The 21881-nt window shown below is 40.4% G+C and overlaps 1 protein-coding gene across 1 annotated transcript in view; it reads left to right on the top strand.

The window, feature by feature from the left end:
• The window catches only part of reck (reversion-inducing-cysteine-rich protein with kazal motifs), a 69704-nt gene that overhangs the window by 9416 nt on the left and 38407 nt on the right, over positions 1–21881 (top strand). The window contains exons 2-4 of the mRNA XM_061093563.1: positions 12482–12540; positions 16879–16953; positions 20310–20346. Coding sequence (XP_060949546.1) covers positions 12482–12540; positions 16879–16953; positions 20310–20346 — 171 coding nt within the window. The remainder of the gene's footprint in view (positions 1–12481; positions 12541–16878; positions 16954–20309; positions 20347–21881) is intronic.

Genomic DNA, 21881 nt, shown 5'->3' with positions numbered 1-21881 from the left:
CCACAGAATGGCATGCTGGGTGCAGGTTGCCCAAAATGGCTAGTAGAGGTTCTTGGGTCAACATTGCAATTGATGCATAATTTGCGACTAAAGATGCTTGTGAAAGCATTACAGAATTCAGCCCAAGGAGCCTGTTCTTCTATCAACAAAAACGTTGATAACACAACTGATTGCAGTGAAAAACACAGAACCAAAGTTATCCATTTAAAAAAGAGTCCTCTGTCTCACGTGTCAGCTCAGTCCTGCTGTGGACCACAAGCTGAGCTCAAAGCCGCACAAGCTGCTAATGAAGGCTGCATCCTGCTGCATAAACCAGAAAACAATTAACATGTGTGAATATGGAATACTAATTGGTGATTGAATTTGAATTTGGAAAAATGCTCATGCAGGCTCACTGATAAACATTGAGCTGCAGCTTCTCTTTCTTTTCAGGGTGTTGTTGTCGGTGGTTAAAGTAATAACGGTACGTCATAGTAACTTGATGGCAGGCCTAAATTAAACTAGTTGATGTTCTCTCTGCATGGCACTCTACTGTCACGACTTGTCAGAGATAGTTTGGGAAGGAAGAACCTCCGCTCGTTCAGACCACAGTAAAACCACAGATGAACTCAGTGCCAACAAATCCTCTTCTTTCTAGTCGACCATTTCGTGTCACTACATGACATGGTTCATAACATACAAATAATTTCAATTTACTGACTTTATGTATTTAAACCTTGACCTTCAGTACAGAGATGAGGTGGGTGAGATTAAGTCAGATAGGCAAGTAGTTCTGTATACCACTAAACACCCATGAACAGAGATGCTTTTTGAACCAGCTTTCAGTGAAGGAAACTTCTTTGAAGCACAAACACGTTTTATTGTCTCGTATGTCACTAAACGTTAGTAGTGTACTGTGACACTAAATGTTACCAAATGTTCACTGACTTAATTCTGATCTTGTAGGATAGGGATCACTGTCAAATCTGACGAAAACGATGTAAAGCCTCAATGTGAAAAGCCTTGGAAACAGCATTTGGAGGATTATAGGCTACAAAAGTCTAAGTTTTTTTTACCCTGGGTCTTCTTTTATTTTTTCACATGCTCAGCAAAGCAAACCCTACATTTTGAATCTTCCCCATTGTTCTCCACCAAATTTGCTTGGCAGAGACTTTAATGCTCAGCTCTGTATAGCAAATCTCAATTAATCCATGCACAGGAAGTGACCTCTGACCTCCATCCATTAACCCAACCCCCCCAGAGAGTCTGCAGCAGCTCTGAGGAATGCAGGAAGGAGAGTGGTCGAATACGAGAGGCCTCCATGCTCCGACACACACTATCACATTGACATCTTACAATAATGTTCTCTTTCTTTCATCTGCATGACGGAGTGTAAATCATTACATTTAAACTGGCTCATTTACCATCACCTATGTTTGACTTCTTCAGTCTCATTACTCTTTCATGTCAAACAAAATCTGTCATACACAAAGCTTCTTAAATGTACGTTTGTGAAATATTTCACATCACAAAATTGTCAAATTCTGCTGCATTTTGCCATTTCATTACTTAAACAAATAAATGGGATTTATTTGATCCAGAACACAGCACTGGGACATTGATTCTTAAGTTTATTATTAATTCAAGACTAATCTGTCTTGATGCAATACTCCCAGGAAGAAGATGCCATGTGGGCATTGTTTTAAAAAATCGTTTAAAACAAAAATCTCATTCCGTTTATCACCCACAAAATCAAGCTTATTTTTTGTTATGCCCTGTTAGATGTAGCAACATCACTCCTTTCTACTTGAGTTCAGTATTAACGGACTGCTAATGCTTACAGAAAGATTCCCACAGGTGGACAATATCATCACAATTGGAGATGTGAATATTCCTCTGCCCTGCTTATTTGAGTAGAAACGCTGTTATCAGTCCACTTCTTGAAAGTTTTAAGTCTCTGCAAGCTGTTGTGAGTCCTGTTAACCAATAGCTGCCATTGAAGAAAGGAAAACAATGACAGAACCACATTTGACAGAATGAAACACTGCACCCTGCTCTGGAAAATGGCCGGGAGTGGTATAAAATATATGCAGTTTGTAGTAATTGGGCAAAACCACAGTGGTGCTTTCAGATGAGTGACTGCTCAGATTTATAAGCTTTGCTGCAGTTAGGGGAGAATAAAACCAGATATTGAACCTGAATATTCAGAATTGTGTTAGGCTGAGTTATGAATACATAAATTGTCATTGTATGTCAGTGTGGCAGAGGATGATGAATTGACACATTTTATTGCGGGTGGGGTATCCTGCCAAGCTGCTGAATGAGAAATATTTCTTCTTCTATTTATATGGAGCAATAGATATCCTGTTGTCTTCCTTAACATTCAGTCCTGTTGATGAATAACTTTGACTGGCTGATCAACTGGAACAGAAAAACTTTTTTCCCCTTTAAAGGGTTGTATTTAGTGTTTCTATTTCTGAAACCTGCATGCATCCTGAAAGAGAGGGCCGAGTCCCACTGCTATGTCCATGCATTACACACAGGAAACTAGCTGGCAGGAAACCCAGAGTAATGTTACATTTACATAGAAGGGGGTGCACTGAAATTCCTCCTCTTATCTTCCCAGCAGCTGGCTCCCTGTCACAAGCGTGGCTGCTATTTCCAGATTGTTTGTCATAGCTGGAATAGGGCTTTTTATCCTGGCCATTTGAAGTGGGGTGGCCGTCGGCTATGATGCATGGCACTCCACCGCAGTGGAGGTAAAACAAAGCTAGGGAAATTAGCTTTCTATAATAGTCTGCATGCTGTGATAAGTTGGAATGGTCACAGTACAAACAGAATACCAAGCACTTTACAAGCCGAATTATAGTTATAATCTACTGTATAATCAATTCTTTGTTTCTTTTCCATTTTGCTCTTGTCTTAGTCTGTTTGTTCTGTCATGCTGTGCCCTCGTTATGGTTTGATTCCTGACCAGTTGGTCCTGGTTCAGACTGCACCCTACTTTTCTCTTGAGGTCTATTGTCTTTGACTGCCAGGCTTTTTTAGTTTTCTCCACACCCTTGCTAACAGATGTGGGGGTTTGCAGTGACCATTTCTATGAGGTGTGATTTTTTGGTCCTTTACTTTGAAATATATAATATATTTTTTTGTTCACAAAGGTTCTGCAGGCCCAAAAAACTAAAGATTTTCCTTAAGTGTATTTGTCTTTAAATAGGTTTTCAGTGTGTCCAGGGTAAATTTAGCTTTTGCTAAACAATGACCTCACCTGCCCAGTAAAGTCAAGAGGGAGTGAAGTTAAAGAATGCTTTCTGTGGCCTCTAACTTTCTTTGTGATTGTTGAATGTGTAAAGAGTGAAATACAATCTGTTGACATTACCTGGATTCTTATGATTTTTGTAATCATGTTGCAGGTATGAAAGAAAACTGGTGCAGAGCCTGTTCTACCTTTAGAATGAGTTTAATTTAATTAGCCTGCGGTAATGCTGCAAAAGTGACCTGCAGTAATTGAGCTGCAGAAATTAAAACCATCTGTTGGACTCAATACATAGAACCCTGAAGCCACATCAGCTGCACAAAGAGCTGTTCACCTGTTTATTCAGATTTCAGTTAGGATCAACTTAGTACATTGAACCCTGAACTGGATAATTGGTTGCATGTCCTGAATGTGCTGTTGTCGTGGTCGGCAAATTCACTTACACTGAAGACTGCAGTGCGCTGGTCACCTGTTAATTCAAAGTTAATTGATATTAATAAGATATGCACCGAGAACAGAAGGACACTGAATGGAGGTTTATTGGGCTGGAAAAATAGTTGGCAAGTAAAGAAGACAACTTTCTTGTCTATGTGGCAGTGAACTTAACTTACTCTCTGATCGTTTTATTTGTCGTTATGTTCATGTTGACTCTTTCCGACAGAGTTGAAACCATAAAATCGATTTGGTCGGCTGGGCTGTCTGTCTTACTTCTTGCCAGATGTGGGCTGTGATGCAGTTTTGATGCTTGTCAAATGAAAAGAGGACCAACAAGCGATTAAAATGTTTTTATGGTGTTCAGATGTTTTTCTAAGACAATAGTCTCTACAGAGACGGCCTGAAAACAATGTGAACGCACAATGTTTTGACACAAATACAGTGGATTAATGATGTGTGTGTTGTTTTCCGGGTATGCTGGCTTTCTCCTAGCTGGGTGCCAGACGAACTTAGACCCGCCCACAATATTTCTTGGTCGGGAGTTCGGTCTGGAGTTGCTCTGTTGGGGAGAAATTATCTCCGAACAGAAGCTGTTCGGACCAATCAAATTGTCAGGGCGGGCTTTATACGATGATGGACAGATGATCAACAGTTACGTAATCAACTACGTCATCAAAGAGCGCTTGGGTTGACTTTGTTTTCCACAAACATGCCTGCCGCTGGAGAGCTGAGATGTGTATGCTGCCATTGAGTCTGTTTTAGGAGACATCGACAGCGCATTAATTTTGAAAGCGGAACAGAGAAACGCGATCAAGGCATTTGTAGATATACGTCATACGTCAGATACTATGTTGCTCTAATTGGTTGTAGGTCTATCCAATTGAGCGAAGAGGGTTTTTTTTCCTGGTTCGGTTGAAACACGCCCCATAATCACAGCCCAATGGAGCGGTCTCAGACTCATATTCTGACTAGAATCATGAGTATGACAACGTCAGGCTAGCTTTCTCCCACAGTCTTGTGTAATGACATGCAGTTCAGGGTTAACTGGAGACTTCACATTGCATGAAGGTGTGAATGTGAGCATGGATGGTGGTTTGTCTCTGTAAAGATGCTTTAAGACATGCACTGAACTCCAGACAATCTCCTGAAATTAGCCGTAAGTGCCTGTATGCCAGAATGCTAATGTCCAAGTCTGTTGCTGCGAACATTCTCAGGAGTTTTTTTTGCCAGCCACCTTGTAAAGACTCATGAGAATGTCCTAAACTGACAAAGATGTCCACTTGGAAAGAACACGAGATTTGAGAGGTTTTGGTGATGCAGGCCGACATCTGTGTTTATGTGCTGTAAACAAAAACACACGATTACCCCAGCAGAATTCATACATTATGTCACCTGAGCACTCCAGAGATTTTCCTGTTTTAGTGAACGTGTCTGACGGGATAATCTCGTTCGTATTTGAAAGACAAACTCCAGAGAAAGTCCGGACCTCATTGTTTAGACATTTTCCTGGGTACATGTCTAAGTCACCCTACTTCAAGCATAGATAATAATTGATGGAGACACAAAGAGCAATATTATCATTCATTTAATGTAAGTGTCGGACTCAAACACCACTAGCCAGCAAGAATCATGTCAAACAGTGAAGAGAGAATCAATGGATGTTTCACAAAAGTACAGTCGAGTGATCAAAACAAACCCCAGACTGTGGTTCACCATATCGTGCACCTCCACTGTGAATCCATGTTAACCAGTGAGCCATACACTCATCTCACACTGATGCACATTATATAGTTGTGAGATGTAAAATTGGAATCTAGATGTTGGACAAATGTTTCCATTTCCAGTTTCTGTGATTTTTTGTTTTTTTCCACTCTTAAGGAACCACAGTAGTGTTTACCATCCCAGATCAGAGACATCTCTCACTCGACACTGGAACGATGCTGCTGGGTTCAGTTTGACTGAAACACCAGCTGGCCTCTCTGACCACTTTACACCACATTTCAACCACATCACAACATTTCTCTCCGATGAGAATTTGGATTTGGAGTTCAAATGCAGTTTAATTTTTATTGCCAGTCAGAAAATGTCCTTTCTTTTCCTGTTTGGGTTTTCTATTTTGCTGTCTCTTAGCTGTCGTGTGGTTTTGATGCCTCGCTGTTTTTAGATGTTTACATGTTAAAATGTCCTCTGACTGATGCTGGTGTCTTTTGAAGGGGAAAACTCAGTTTGACGATCAGGGGCTGGAACAACAGTGCTAATGTGATATGCAGGAGGGATTTTGAGAACAGAAAGAATAAACAGCATGTTAGCTCTCACACTGTGAGTGACAGCCTCTTTCGGTGTTGTTTCAACCCCCCCCAAATAGCTTTGTTTTGTTTCCATCACCCAACAAGTGAGCTCCCCAGTTGGGCCACATGTTCCTCCTGCAGAGATCTCACACCTCATGTTGACATTCATTATCTCTGGCAGGTTTGTGTCTGTATTGTCAAAGGCAAGTAAAAAACACTTTTTCAGCTGTCGACTTCTCTTTTAAAGTGATGTTTGTGCCATTCAGATATCAATCACGCTACCGGCTATCGTCTGATGATAATTTAGCTTCAAAGGGGAATATTTTGGGGCTTCTGATGTAGACAGCAGATATCCATACACTGTTTTCTGTTGTCCATACACTGTTAACAGTCCGACTAGTTTATTTTATTGCAAGAGTTGAATGTTTATCTGCACACAACAAAAAACGTAATACTTTTTGTGGGTGTTTTAGGACCAAATTACTTTTTGGCTAATCTCTATTAATATCTATTTGCATATGAATGCATATCAATTAATAAAAAGCTATAGCTGACGTTTTCAGTCAATGTTTTCCAACTCTTGCTCTCTATGTGGACTTTTACATGTGTGCAAACAATGCCTGCTCAAATATGATTGGTGAAAATAGAAGAGATTCTGCATATTCCCAAGGAGAATTTATAAAGATAATTTAGACATTGCACCAGCGAGGGATGCAGCCTGTGACACATTTAACAATTTCATAATTATAATATAATTTGTCTGGGGCCTGGTATTGCCTCACAGAATCGCATTTAAAGTATTTTTGTTTTTCATTTAAACTAGGGATGCACGATCCGCTTTTTTCACCTCCGATACCGATATGTGAGGTTTAGTATCGGCCGATACCGATCCGATACCGATACTAATTAAACAGTCGGATTCCCCTGGTCCGCACCAGTTCTTAGTCACCCGCGGGCGAGTTCACCAACTTTGCAGCTCATCCGGACCGGGGTTCACAGCCGCCCGGGGGAAGCTAGCGGCGGCGGCGTGCGGAGTGGGCAAAGTTCCGGGTCCCGGTACCGGGGCAGCAGCACCAGCAGCCGGCAGCCCGGCTCCGGGGAGCACCGCGGCCCCGGTGGAGGCGGCTCGGCTCGCACCGGGAACCGGGGGAGAGGCGCCGGGCACTGTCGGCTCCGCACGGCGTGTTGCTTGCGTATGACGTCACTCACAGCGCACAGAATAGAATTACACTGAATAGATCAGCCGATATGGATCGGCCCATTGTCACCGATACCCGATCTAGAAATTTCTTCAATATCGGTACCAATACCGATACAAATATCGGATCGGTGCATCCCTAATTTAAACTGATTTATTGTTGGTGCAGAGATAATCAAGAGATGCATTTCCTTTGAAATAGTTTTACATTCTCTCTCTCTCTCTGTGCACAGTTGGTTGTTTTTATTTCATAATGAGACAGCCCACTCATCACACATTTGTCCAAAAATTCATAAAAGAAAAAAGGGGGGAAGAAAATATGGATTCAATAAACAAGAAAACAAGAAACACATGCATATAGTACCACAGGGACGAAAAAGGGACAAAACAAAAACAGTATCACTACAAAAAGCAGCACACAATGTGTTGTGCATTAAACTGACACAGAATAAAAACTTAAAATATTGTATAAATATGAATTATTATCCTTAATTAATTCAAGTTGAAAGGGTTGGCCTCAGGGGTGGATCCAGGGTCAGGAGCCAGGGGGCACTGGCCCAAGTTGAAATCTAATTGGCCCCTAAATTCCCCGGTCCTCCCAGTAATATTTGTTGTATTAGTCACTTACTAACAAAACCAATAATAAGAACAATAAATATTACAATTCTTTAAGATGTTTTAGGCTTTTTATGTGCCTGAATTAGGAACAGTTTTTTGAATATAGTCAATGATGTGTGGCTTTGCTCAAAGCTATAGAGCTAAGGAATGACTTAAATGTGCACAGATGTTGGACATGTAATTGACCCCTCTGTTTCTAATGTGGCCCCTTTCTGGCCCCTGATTTAGAAAAAGGCAGATCATATGACATTTACCAAAAAACGCAATGTAACTTTTTCATCACAACCATGATCTCATCTGAAAGGGTGGGAGGTTTTCTATGAACCTGCGTTATCACAACAACTGTCACTTTTTGAGACTTAAGGGGCACCTCAAGATGTGATACACAAAGATCAACCAGCCTAGATCTTCAGCAAGCAAAGGAGAGCTAGAGTAGTGATAGTGTGTGAACAAGTCAGAGATTCACACAGCACTCTGTCTAGTTTTGTCAATGTGGAAGTAACACTGATTTGAACATCATGTGACAAATATCCAAAGTAATAGATTCCCAAATTTAAATGTGTAACGTCAGGCCTAAAGATGTCCCAGATCTGAACTATTAGCTTTGGAAACACACATTATGTTTCTGATAGAACTGAAATAACCCAAAGTATTAAAGACACATGTTGTCATAAACCATTTTATTCTCTAAAAGAAGTTGAACTATAATGCTCTTCATTCAGTTCACTTCATTCCAAATGTAGATACTAAAACTGCAGCGTAATACTCTCAAGTACAGATACCTGACATCCAGGCTGTAGTATAAGAGACAGTAAAGTGTAATGTGGCTGAATCAAGTGCAAAAATGCAGGGGACTACTTCATGCCAGTGCCTCTGAATGTAACAGTGTAGCAGAGGAGGAGCGCTTGTTCCCGTTGAGCCAGAATGGGGCCAGCACTCATTAGCAGCCAGCCAGGGGCCTCATACTGTACATGACTGAATGGTCTCCATCATCCCTCCCCTTTACTCACATTATTATGTCACCTGCCATTGTTTGAAAAAGCTGCTGTGTGTGTGTGTGTGATTGTGAGAGAGAGGGTGGGAGCTCCTTTGTTCTCAGTTCATTCTGGCCACATAGAACATAGCTCTGCAAGATAAGTTAAGAAAACCTGGATTTTCAGCACGACTCTGAGCTCAAGGACAAAATTGTTCAAACAGACGTGTAAATCATGCAGCCAGTGACTAGCATTTTGGACTCCTGGAAACTGGAAACGTATAGATCTGAAGTTTAGTTTCAGCACATAAACAACTCGTCTTTGGATTTCAAACTCAACTCTCTATTGCCAGCAGCAGTTTTCTGTGACAAAAGCTTGGATGAAAACACAGAACGCTCCCTGCCCAGCACCAGGGCTGTCGCTTTTTGTTCCAAATGGGAACATTCAACCTTTTGTGACAGGCCTGAATTCAGAATTTAGTGTTACAAGTGCAGCAGAGCATTTGAAATGATTTGCCTTGTGCTCTAAAAGAGGGCACTATAAAGGTTCACTGTCAGCTTAACCTATTTCTGCCCCGTTAACCTTGCATTGTGCCATACAACTGCTGCAGCTCTGCTCCCAGTAGACCACACACACCAAGTCTAAACGGCACTTTAGACTCAGATTTAACTTTTCTAACTGTACAATATTCATTTCCTGTCTATGCAATTTAGTTGCTCATGCATCTGTTCATTGTACATACTCTTACACTATAAATTCTGTTTACACTATTTCTTATTATTTCTTATAGTTTATCTTTTCTTATAAATGAGTCGCTTGACATTTTGAAATGTGACAACTGCAAGCAGCAGGCTTCCTGAGAGACAGATATTTTCCCCTGGAGTTGGTCGAGTCAAAACGAAGCTGAAAGGAGAGTGAATATTCATCAGTTGAACACTAACACAAACACAACTCTGAAACATCTGCCCCCAAGTGGCCACAAAAACAATGAATTAGAGCTTTCACACTAACTTAAAAAAGCAAATGTTGCCAAAAAACTTTAGACATTCTGAGACTGAGAGGAACGGAGAATCGTCCTGCAAAATAAACCCAGTGACCTATAGAGTCACAACTGTGTAGTCAGTTCAGTTTTACTCATTATTTACTTACTCATGCACATCACATACACCCAGTGAAAGCCTGCTCTTTTTCAGAGAAGCTAAGATGAGTGTAACAGACTTAGAGATGGAATCCAGACACCCACACACTCACACTCACGCAGACTGAAAGTAGTCTCACTTCCTCACGCACGTGAACATACTGATAAGCGGGTGTTATGGATTTCATCCGCCTGCGTCAGGCCTGTCAAGTACATGGCCTTTCTTAAAAGTCTCATAATGCCTGCCAGCAGTGGTTGTAGAGAGAGCTCCAAATAAGGATAGGGGATCCAGCAGAAATTAAGGCCCAATTGCAAACTCCTTCAGCTGGTTGTATTTTGAATATATTGTGAAATGATTATGAAGAGTAGAACTTTTACCCATCAGCTTTACATTAGTGCATTCTGAGACAATGCTGTTTGAATATCTAATTGTTACAAAGATCACCTCTACTGCTTTTAAATTAGAGCGACAGAGACGGGAAACAATGGCAGAGAGTTTGAGAACACAATAGATGTCCCTCACTGAAATCAAACAGTGCAATGTGGTTTGAGGCTATTGGGGGGGGGGGTCCACTTCTTTGTTGAGGGTGAGTTGTAGTATGGATTTAGACCATGGCTTAACCATCTTCAACACAGACCAAGCGATTTGTCATCCTTATGTCTTGCTATCACCTGACTCCTGTGCTGTTTTGAATTAGTTTCCCTCTTTTCCTCCTTTTAAAAGAAAAAAGTAAGACCCTTTAATCCTCACTCAGCAATTAACTCTCTTTCAAAAAAATATCTGATAGTATTTTAGCAATAGGAATATAAATATTTAGACAAACTGATCCTTAATCAAACCACTGCAGTGTCTGACATCAGTCCATACAAACAATGATTTATTCAGCTATACTCTGCCTGTTTGAACGGAACTGAACAAAACAACACATGGATTTGTTATTTGCACCTCTGAGATATGTCAGTGCCAACACCGTCACTATGTCATTGGCTGAACTTAAACAATTTATAAGTGATCAAAAAGATTTGGAGTAACTTGACCCTGCCGAGATCTCAGCAGGGTGACTGATCTGTCAGGTTTGTCAAAACAGTTTTTTCAATCAGTCACACTCTATTCGCAGAAGTCACGGTGGTGGTGCACATTTTTAAAACAGCTTTGCTTTCTACAGGCCCACTGGTCAGGGAAGTAAAGTGGAAGTCAAACATAGTGTCCAATTCAAACTGAAATCTGCATTAGATGACTTCCTGCTAGGTCTTCATACAACTTAAATTGAGTTTGCTTTATAGGACTTGTACATTTTCTCATATTTCTTAGTGAACTGTCCTTTTAGTGGCAAAATATTAAGAATGGGTTTGTTCTGTAACCCCCTATTTCTATGATGAGCAGTCGGTAGTCTGTTATCGAGATGATGATGAGAACAAGGTTAAGGCTGAGATCAATGATGGTTTTCGCTGTACCCACCATAGCGGTCATGCAACATGCTTCCTAAACTTCTCTCAGGAGGGAGGAGTTTGCATGCTCACAAACGGAGAATAAAAAAGAACAATAAATAACATGAATATATATAAACTTAAATACGGCTCCTACAGACACAGACGGTGGCAGTTCACCTGAGCAGCTGAATTTCAGTCCAGCTCAGCATCACAGTGTGAGAGTGTTGTTTGTGAGTCCATGCATGAGGAGGTGGGAGCAGTTTGCTCACTGCAAACTGAGCCAAGTCACTTACTGGAAAACCCTGGAACCCTGCTGCCAGCCAACATCTCCTGTGTGTACGTGTATATGTGTGTTACTCCTGTTCACACAAGAGGACATTATTTACCTACGTGATAAATATGGGGCCTGTATCTTTGCCACAGTACCAAGCTTCATCCCACAACCATCAGGGTTTGGAGAAGGAGGATCTCAGATTCTAGTTCAACTTGTCAAAACCCTTGTGGAGTGGAGACTAAGCTAATTTCTTATTCATACCGAGGAAATATATTATGTTTCAGTGGGGGGTTACAGTGCTGTGATAGTTAACACTTTTTTTGTGTGTGAATAAACCTCTAGCCGCACATCTGTATCTTAGGCAGGGAGTGGACAAGAATAATATCATTGCTTTTCTCCCATTGAATTGTAAGTTAATTTGAAAGTATTTAATTTGTCAGTATAGTAAATGGAAGCTGCTAACATCATCAGGATACTGTCTTTTCAGTGGTCAGGGCAAACCAAAATAAAATACCAACAGAAATATGCTAACATGGAACTTAATGTGGGCTTGAATTAGTAAAATTAAACAAAATGATAATGTCATCAATATTAAACCTAATTTCTGTTCTATCTCTAAACTAAGATGTATAAGTATATAAAATAAAAAATGATAAAATCGTTAACTAATTGTATACATTTTTTAATGCTAGAATGTTAGCTAGCTCCAGAGTTTCCACTTGTAGCTTCTCACGAAACGTCAGTATTCAGTTGGCACGAAATGTATTTATTCATGTTCATTTTACTGAAATAAGCTCCCGAACCCATGTATTGTACCATCCTCAAGGTAAACTTAAAATCTTTGTCTTCACAAATGATGATGATGCTAAATAATGTGTATTTGTCTGCAGATCCTGCCTGTTGCAATCATGCAGCTGAGTTCTCGTCTTGCAAAGAAGCTTGTGACCAGGTATGAACAGACACACACACACACACACACACACACACACACACACACACACACACACACACACACACACACACACACACACACACACACACACAAGCCCACTCCTCAGCCCATTATAGTCGGCTCATGAATAGAGGTTTTTGAAGAAGAGTGGTGCAAAGTTTTTTGTGTCTTGGTTCTTTGAAGTGCAGAGAAGTTTTTCCTCACCCTGTTGAGAGCAGGTGATCTCTATCTCTCTCTCTCTCTCTCTCTCTCTCTCTCTCTCTCTCTCTCTCTCTCTCTCTCTCTCTCTCTCTCTCTCTCTCTCTCTCTCTCTCTCTCACTCCCCCATCATGTCCTCTGGAGACAAAGACGTGAAAGATGCTTTTCTCTGGAAGCAGCCAACAGGCAGAGTTCAAACCTCATTCCTGCTTTTGAAGTGCGGTGGGGGTGGGGGAGTGAGGGGTGAGGAGTGTCATTGGACAGAACTTATTGTACTCTTATTGGTTGACATCATCATTTTGCCAGCCGAAGAAAGACAGACCAGGGATAGAAAAAGGACATGAAATGACGGATGACGATGAAAATAAAGTAGAGGAGAAATGGGACGGACATCTCAAAAGAAAGAAAGTGCTGGGGGGAAAAAAGAGAGGAAAAATGGGCTTTAGAAGTGTGATGGCCTCAAAACACCCTTCAGAGGTTGTGGTTGAGGTCCTGAGTGTGTGGGTGGGTGATTAGGGGGTGGGTGTCAGGCACAAGTTGTAATCACCAGCCCAATTTGATCTCTAATTTGTACCTGGTTACACCCAGAAAATGAGTGGTTCCTTTAAAAGCCCCAGTTGTAATCAGCTCAAAGAATACTGATTAAATGAATGTATCCCAGTTAACCTTTTTTCATACTGCTGCTCTGGTACATCTTATATAACGTTTAATGAAGTTAATCTTTTTCAAATCTAAGCATGTGAAGGATTTCCTAAAAACTTTGCCTAATTTAGGTCATTATGGGGCATAAACATGTTAATTGAATATCAATTAACCTTAATATCTGTTATGTTTTATGCATTCCTTCCGCATTTAATGTATTGAACTTGTATGATATTTTATAATACAACCACATTCTAAATGAGCATAATAAATTACTGATAAGAAAGATGATAAGAAAGAGGATCGAAACTATAAAAAGATTGTTGTAAATGTGAACTGTAAACTGTTCTGACTATGACCATGTATTATTCTTTGGAGCCAAAGGTCTTTGGGATTCCATTTCTAGTAAACACCACATGTTAATTCTACTAAGTGACGAACCAACAAACAAAGAGTAGAAACCGGTGGAATAAGCTGCTAGTGACGCCTGTTGGAACAAGAATTTGCTGACTCTCTGGTCTTGGCGGTAAATGATTGGAGGTCCTTGTTGCACTGAAGCGTTTTTCTTCTGCATGCAGTGTTTGATGAGCCCACCGCTGTAGAAAGAGCCCGTCAGTCTGCCAGCCAGCACTTATTCACCTTTCATACAGACAAAAAAGAGAGTCTCACAAATGGCCCACAGGGCTAATTGGCCTTCAGAGTTGTTCTGTTGCATTGGGAGACTCCTTTGATTATCTGCCAGCAAACCATTGCTGCTTTTATTGGTGTTTTTCTGTCAGTTCAGAGGGTGTGTAGGGGCATATGAAAAAGAACCGGTCAAGTTCTTGTCATCTGCACTGCATTCCATTGATTTAATTTGCTCAATCAAAGAACTGTCCAAGAACACTTGATTAAATCCACATCATGAGCACCTGCTGCCTGGCCTAAAGGGAATTAAAGTTCTCCAAATGGACAGTGGAGCACAAACCGAACCTCTTAATGAAAGTGAAAGATGTACACAGATTAACTTCTCCATTTACAACAAGTAGCATATAAGGTTAAAAAATGTGAAATAGAAACAAATTTTCCCAGTGTTATATGTTCACAGAGTTAGTGGATAAGGCAAAATGTTCCTTTTATAAACGTATCCGTTTGACACAGAGCAGCGCTATCATTCGTTTCTCTGATGAAATATTCTCTCTTTTAGCTCTGGTTTGTTCTCCACTAACTCCAAGTCTGGATTGCTCTCCTATGCTACTTAATGCTCAACTATGGGAATGTATGCAAGGGTTTGTCATCATGGATACTAGAGATAATGATACACAAATAATGCACGTCACCATAGTCCAAAAATATATTTCACAAAGAATCACATTGCTACTGCTTTCCAAAAGCATTTTTGACTCCTAATTACAATCGGGCGCTAAGGAATCCTCTGGGCTTCACCAAACATTACAGGCAAACCTCGGCCACTGCTTTAGAGTACCCCAGCTAAAACAGCTTCAACTGACATCATCAATAGTCCAAGGAACTTTCTTCAAGGATCTAAAAAGTTTCAACAGACCATTGTGTGCCTGTATTTTCCAATGTGGTCTCAAAACCAGATGGGACTAGACAAATTAGCTGCAGCAGCTACAACAAGCTATTCCACCCTGGTCCACCAGACTGCTATAATGAAGGAGAATACACTATAATGATGGTGCAAAGTAAATAAAGCAGCAGTAGAATCATAAACATGAGACAACCACTGGGGTCCGAGGTTCCTCCATATTTTCTCTGGAGGAGGTTCATGTGTGAATGCAAATGTCCGAGTGAGACGCTCCACAGTTTCTAAAGTATATATAAACCCAGGAGAAGTCGATCCTCGAGGGGGGGGGGGTCAATGCTTCTAACACGCGACAGGTGCAAAAATTAAAAAACTAAAAGAAAAAAAACATTTTCTGGTAAAAATGCAGTGACAGTGACACACACATAGAAGACACCGATAAATGTAAAGAGAGTTTCAGTGATAAGAGCTGACGACAGTGATTGGGTGCTGTAAACAACATCATGTGATCTACGCAGCGGTGTTGATACGTCACCTCTCACCTGAATAATGTGGAGGATTTGTTGCTCTTGTGAACGCGTCCGTGCAGAAAACCTCCCGCTGCGTTGTGCATGTGTGAAAGGTGAACTCTGGGTAAACTCTGTGGTCAATTTTTCGGATTCCACCCATAGGACATGTCTGAAAATGGCTAAGGAGGAGATGTCTCTTACTGCTGTTGATTAGAAGAGAAATGAGCATAATAGCAAAACATATTAAAAACACCTGAAAGGCAGAATTTTTTAAGCAATAGCGATTGACCTGCTGAAATATAAATAAAAAACTCGACCAATCAGGTATCCTCAGTGCTGCAAGCCTCTCCCCTAAGGTTCCTGTATTACTTCCTGAGTAGGGACTTTTTATGGGGTAAAAGGATTGCCTTGAAACTTTAAGTTCCTGGTCCCTGTAGTGGAAATGCAAAGGTTCCTAGCTCCTGGGGAAAGTCCTAAGGTCGAAAGACAACTTTAGTTTCCTGAAGAAAATTGGAAGGCCAAAAGTTCTAGGTACATTTGGTCAAAACATGGCTCATGTTTGTTGTTTGGCGTAAGATTTTATTTCTTTTATAGTCTCTATAGTGATGCCAGATCATCAGAACATCTTTGGAATTGTTTGTACTTTTTTGAGCCCCTGTTTACGTCTAAGAGTTGTGTAAGAAAAGTGAGGATCCACTAAAACAACCAGTCCTCCTATCATTCTGACTGAGATAAGCTGTAAATCTCACTTGTTTGGATTTTCACAACGTCAGATTTCAGCCTGAGAATGTTGGCAGTGGCTGCACTCTCCCAGGCTCTCGTCCTGTCTGTCTGTCTTTGTGTGTGTGTGTGTGTGTGTGTGTCTGTGTGTGTGTGGATGCACACCACAGACTAGTGGGTGTGTCTAAGTGAGCGTATCTTGTGTAAGTGTTGGATCATACTACATTATCCAACCCTTTCCCATGGCCTGAACACCGCTGTGCTGGAAAATAATACAATATGAGGCTAAAAGTGCAACTGTCACATTTTTACTGTTTTCGTTGGTCAAAGTGAACATGATATACCGTGTCTGCTGAATCTGATCAGACTCAATAAAAGAGAAGGCGGAACCCGGTTCTGGATGTGTTTTTCGCACAGTAAATTCCAATGTCAAAGTGATGTCGGCAAGAAAAACTGGTTTGTTGAATAACTGAATAATTTCACCCACTCAGGCGTGTGAATCAGCTGTTTTAGAATACTGTTACAAAGGATTCCTGCCCTTACCTGATTCCTCCAAAAAATCCACCAAAAACTGAAGTGTGTTGATAGCTTGAAATAAATTAACAGAAATATATTAACTGCATGATGGAACAAAATGAGCTCCTGCCTTTGTAATTAATAGATGGAAATACAACAGTCTTCTGCTTTCATATAGCATGTGGATTTAAAATGTTCTATTTTTATTCTGTTTCTGTCCTGCAGCTCGCCACGATAAAGAGTGAGTCTCGTCTGAAGCACCTCCTTCAAAGGTTACCCAGTTACTGTCCAGAGTCTATGGTGAGTCTTCTGTCTGTGCACTGCAGGTATTTTTATACATATTGAGCAGGTGTGGGTGTAACCATCATATGCAGCGAGGTGAAACATCCTGACCTGGAACTCACAGTTGTGTGGTATTGCATCATATCCAGGTCCCAATGGATGAATCTTAGCTGCTCTTTTGTATATTGTCAAGAAAGTTACAGTTTCTCTCTCAGGCTGCTTTATCGTTGGTTTTCAGTTAACCGTTGAATGTCAGTAGAATTTGAATATTATACTGTGGGACAAAAACAAGCAATATAGACTTAATTTTGAATTCTGTAAAATTGTGTTCCTGTTTTATCAGTATTATTGACAGAAAGAAAAACTGACATATAACACCAGTTCATGAGCAAAATAATGTTTGTGTAGCAGAGTTCATTCCTCCACCAAGACTGATTCTCACTATGTCAAAGCAGTTTAGCATTACTTATATGGAATGTTGTGGCTAAACATTTTCTGATTTATCCTGCCACTGTCTCATATTGAACCAAAAACAAATTGTACGCTTCTTTTATTAACATAAAAGATATCTTAATTGGTGTTTCTGTTGCTGCATTGTACAGCTGTACGCAGGGCTATTTAAAGCCCAATTTTGTTTTTAAATATAATCCATTTAATCAGCCTGTCACATTGAGATCAAGATCTCGTTACCAAGAGAGGTCTGAGAACAAGAAACATTCACAATAAGCGACAAACAATCAAACACAAGCAAAAATAAAAGAACACAAAATAAATGAATGTTGAAATAATTCTATGAGAAATGCTGAAAGAAAGGGAAATTTAAACACAAATTTAAACATTTCCTCCTTGACAGAGGTAAGGGGAAAATCCTTTATATGCATCCTGCAACTGCAGCCTCAGAGATTATTTGAAACGGAAAAAAAACCAAATTACAGAAAGTAAAATGTTTACATGGTTTCCACCTCTGTTTCGTGAGCACATTTAAAATCACATGTGGACTGTTCATGCTGATAAAAGTGATCACTGAACATCTTCAGCAAACAATCTGATAATGAAATGCAGTTTACTGGAAAATGACCAGTGCTTTTGGACAAATATCGCCTCCTTTCTTCAAGTAGGAAGAGCTCCATGTAAGTCATAACCTCCACTAAGGAAATCCATTTTTTTTTTATATAAATTTTTTTCACGTTTCTCAACATTTTAATTGATTGTGAAGATCTTGATTTATAGAATCTGGCATGTTTAGGAAACTGCTGTGATTTGGTGCAAATCCAAATCCATTGGCTGAATGAAAATGTTTGATCCCCTTCTGGATGTGGTAGATCTTGCTGAAACCCTTTGAATGAGTCATGACAGTGTGTTTATTTATGGTTTTAATTGTTATGTAATCTTGATTGAACTAAGAGCACATGTAATGTTCTGACGTCTTGTTGTGATGCCTGTGATTAACTCTTGGTCAACGTTAAGACAAATTTAGTTTCAACTCTCTCGGATTTAAACAGGAAGTGGGTTGGTGGTTATGGTTAGCAGAATATAGCAGCACCTGGTTAAGCCACACACACACGCACACGCACACACACACACAAACACACACACACACACACACACACACACACACACACACACACACACACACACACACACACACACACACACACACACACACACACACACAGGCACAATCCCCTTTCCTCCCACCATAGCTAATTACAAAGCAGAGAGGCTAGCCCCTTTCTTGTCTCATCTCTCTCCAGCAGTCTATTAGAACCACACCAGTAATTGGACTTAAGTGTTTTCTATCATTAAAACATGTGTCCTGTTCTTATTTAGCTGAACTGATTCAAAAGCACTGAAAGCACATACACATACATGTAGTCACATAGGCCTGTTTTTAATTGTTGTTTTGGAATCTCTCTATTCATTCACCCGTGGAGTTGTTAATTGCCAATTTCCGAAGCTATTTGTTGAAACTAAAATGTCTCATGAAAAGATTAACTTGTCATTCCTGAGGATGATTCTACTTGGATGTTTTTCTTATTAAATTTCTTGATTCACAAATATAGGTTTTTGGAAGAAATCTGTGAGGAACTGGAACATACACACAGAGGAAGCAGAGAGTAGAGTTCAAAAAGGCAAAGTCACAATAGTCCAATAGACCCGGGAATAGACCAGTGTCAAAAACCAAGGGAGAAAACACAAGGCCATAGAGATCGATGAATACACAAGGTATCAGAGAATGACAGGAGTGTTGGAAGTTATCATTAAAACACTGGTGTTTGGGCTTTATGCTTTTTTGACTTAAACCAATTGAGCATCCTCCGAGGAAGATTATGAGGTGAGGTTAAAAGCTTAAGGTTGGTTTAGCGTTGGTCTGTTACAGAAGAAAAAAATAAAATATATTGTGAGATTTGTATGAGCCGTGCGCACAAAGGCCCTGGCTCCTTGGACAGACATGGTTTTCGGCTTTGGCTTGTCTAAAGCGCAGCATTATTCTTCCTGGCGTGTTTTTGCGTTATTGGTCCCTGCTTCCTCACAAATCATGTCTATGGTTCATGTAAAGTCACTGTTACTTCTCAGTCTGGCCTATAAATGAGGCTGATGCCTTCTGACGCCTGCTGACGGGAACCTTTGTTCCCTAGCCAAGAAACACGGGGGAGTGTTAACAGTGACGTATTAGGTTTAAACAAATGACTGTCCTTTAGAAGCATACCAGCACAGAGAGCTACATTTTTCCTTCCGCCATAATGTTTTCTGTCCTTCTGCGTTTTGCCGTCCCATCAGTATAAATCTGTCCATTATACAGAGGAGACGGAAAAACGTGTTAATAAATATAAATAATGTTTGTCTGACATTCAGACATTAAAACGTTCTGGTAAGCATGATTGTCATTTTTATCCAACTGTAAATATTACTTTTCACAGTAATACAAGTAATTATGCTATTGTACTTTACCATCACAGCTTATCTTCACTGAGCCTGAAAACAGACTCAATTTTAAATATCCACATGCTGAGTGAATAATCTGTGACTGTTAAAATTGATGTATTTTATCAAAGAATAAACATCCAAAACATGGCTGTGACCTGTGGGTTTCACATCAAAATGCCTCTTTTAATACACTCTTCATCAATTCATTTGGATTTGGATTCAAATTGGAAATTGATCCTTAAGACTTGAGATTGGGACCGATATCTGGATTCTGTCAAATAGTAGATGGAAAAGCAAAGTTACCCTCCTCCTCTTGTGCAATGTAACTGTGCAGCACTGCTCAGAGTAACTTTTTGTACAGTAATATTAAATGGATAAACGTTTTAAAAGATTTAAGTCGGGATATATTGTATGACATTAACCCTTTCCTCTCCTTTGCCTTTTAGAATGAACTGTGGATGTGCATCAACTCGACTCTTCCAGGTAAAAAAAACCTAAAACATTACAACCAAAATAAGAAAAAATTCATAATCTTAAAATATAATTTAAGACCCCCTTCTACATCTTGACATTCAGTGTATCAAATGTGTTGCGTGTAATGTGTAAATCCACAGATAAATCAGCTCAGAAACAATGCAGTTCCCCTCGAGAGAAAATTTCAACTTTTTGAAATTATTTTTGGTTTAAGAGGCTGCAACAGCTGATGGAAAGGGCTGTTTCAGCTAAACCGACTGTCAACTACCTGCTAGGCATCAAACAGCAGACAGTCACTGTCAGAGACTGGCTGTGAAGCACAGTGAAGCATTAACAGCAAAAGAGCCACATGCAATGTTTTCCTCAGGCGATGGAGGCCTGAACAGAACTAAAACTCAATATTGGACCATTGTCTTACCAGAAACATGACTCTCATACGATATTCATAAAAGGGGCTTCCTCAAAAAGGAAGCCCCTTTAATCTAGTAACGACATGACACATGACATACAGCTTGATCTGTCTCTACTGGGTGTATCTGGTTGCATGACAAGAAATGGTACAAGTGAAGCTGTTAAGTCTGTGAGGAAAGCCGACCCAGCATCGCAGAGTGGAAAGCAGCCAGTGGCTTCAAAGTTCAAAATCCTGCCGCCTCTGCTGCCATGGATAAAATCGACCTGTCGGAAGCCTAAATGCCTCCAGACTGGTAGGTTTTTTTATTCTTACCTTTCGTACCACTAAATACTGATGTCCTGACAGCCTTAGGACTCAGGGAAAGATTGAAGCCGTTAAGGAAAACACCTCCCTCAGATTCGCAGGCTGTGAGATATCATCGATTCTCTGATGTTAACTGCATTCCAGCCCCTTTTAGGGCTTTACTCTGATCCTGTAACCACTTCTTCCCAACGCACCAGCATCAATGAATGAGTCCTTCATTTCACTGAATGCCTTTCAACTACTTTTACAAAATACAGTGCACCCTGTTGGAACTCTAAATATACTGGGGTGTTAAGGTGCTAAACTTCCTGCCTGGTATGTACTGTTAAGTTTTAAGGCTTTCCTATTGAGCTTAAATACACACTCCTGACTGCATCATGCGTGGTTGTGATGCTATCACAGTGACATATTTCTCCACAGGCTGTCTCTGGCAGTCTGGTAGCAGTTCCCTGTACTGTGGGTGTCTCCAGGACACACACACACACACACCCCACCATATGGGACAAACTGCTGTGGCTGGTAATTAAAAAATGTCCATTAAGACAAATTAGTTAATTTCTAATTAAAATACGTGTCTGTCGTCCGTCCATCTGGATGGAGAGGGAGAGTGCCAGGGCAGCAGATGATCTGTGGCCAACTGCCGCTGCTGCTCCTTCTGACAGGACTGTTTCAATGGACTGACTTCACTCATGTGAAGGATCATTGTAGTGGAGCTCAAACACTGTACCAGAATCCTTTGTTTAATGTTTTTTCAAATGTTATACCTTGATGCAATACTTGATTTTTGTAGGCTGATACGAGACCAGTATCGGCATATCAAATTTGGGTA

The sequence above is a fragment of the Limanda limanda genome, chromosome 20, assembly GCF_963576545.1.
Source record: "Limanda limanda chromosome 20, fLimLim1.1, whole genome shotgun sequence".
In the NCBI taxonomy this organism is placed as follows: Eukaryota; Metazoa; Chordata; class Actinopteri; order Pleuronectiformes; family Pleuronectidae; genus Limanda; species Limanda limanda.
Note: the sequence above shows the minus strand (reverse complement) of the source record. Positions and strands in the feature narration are given on the sequence as shown.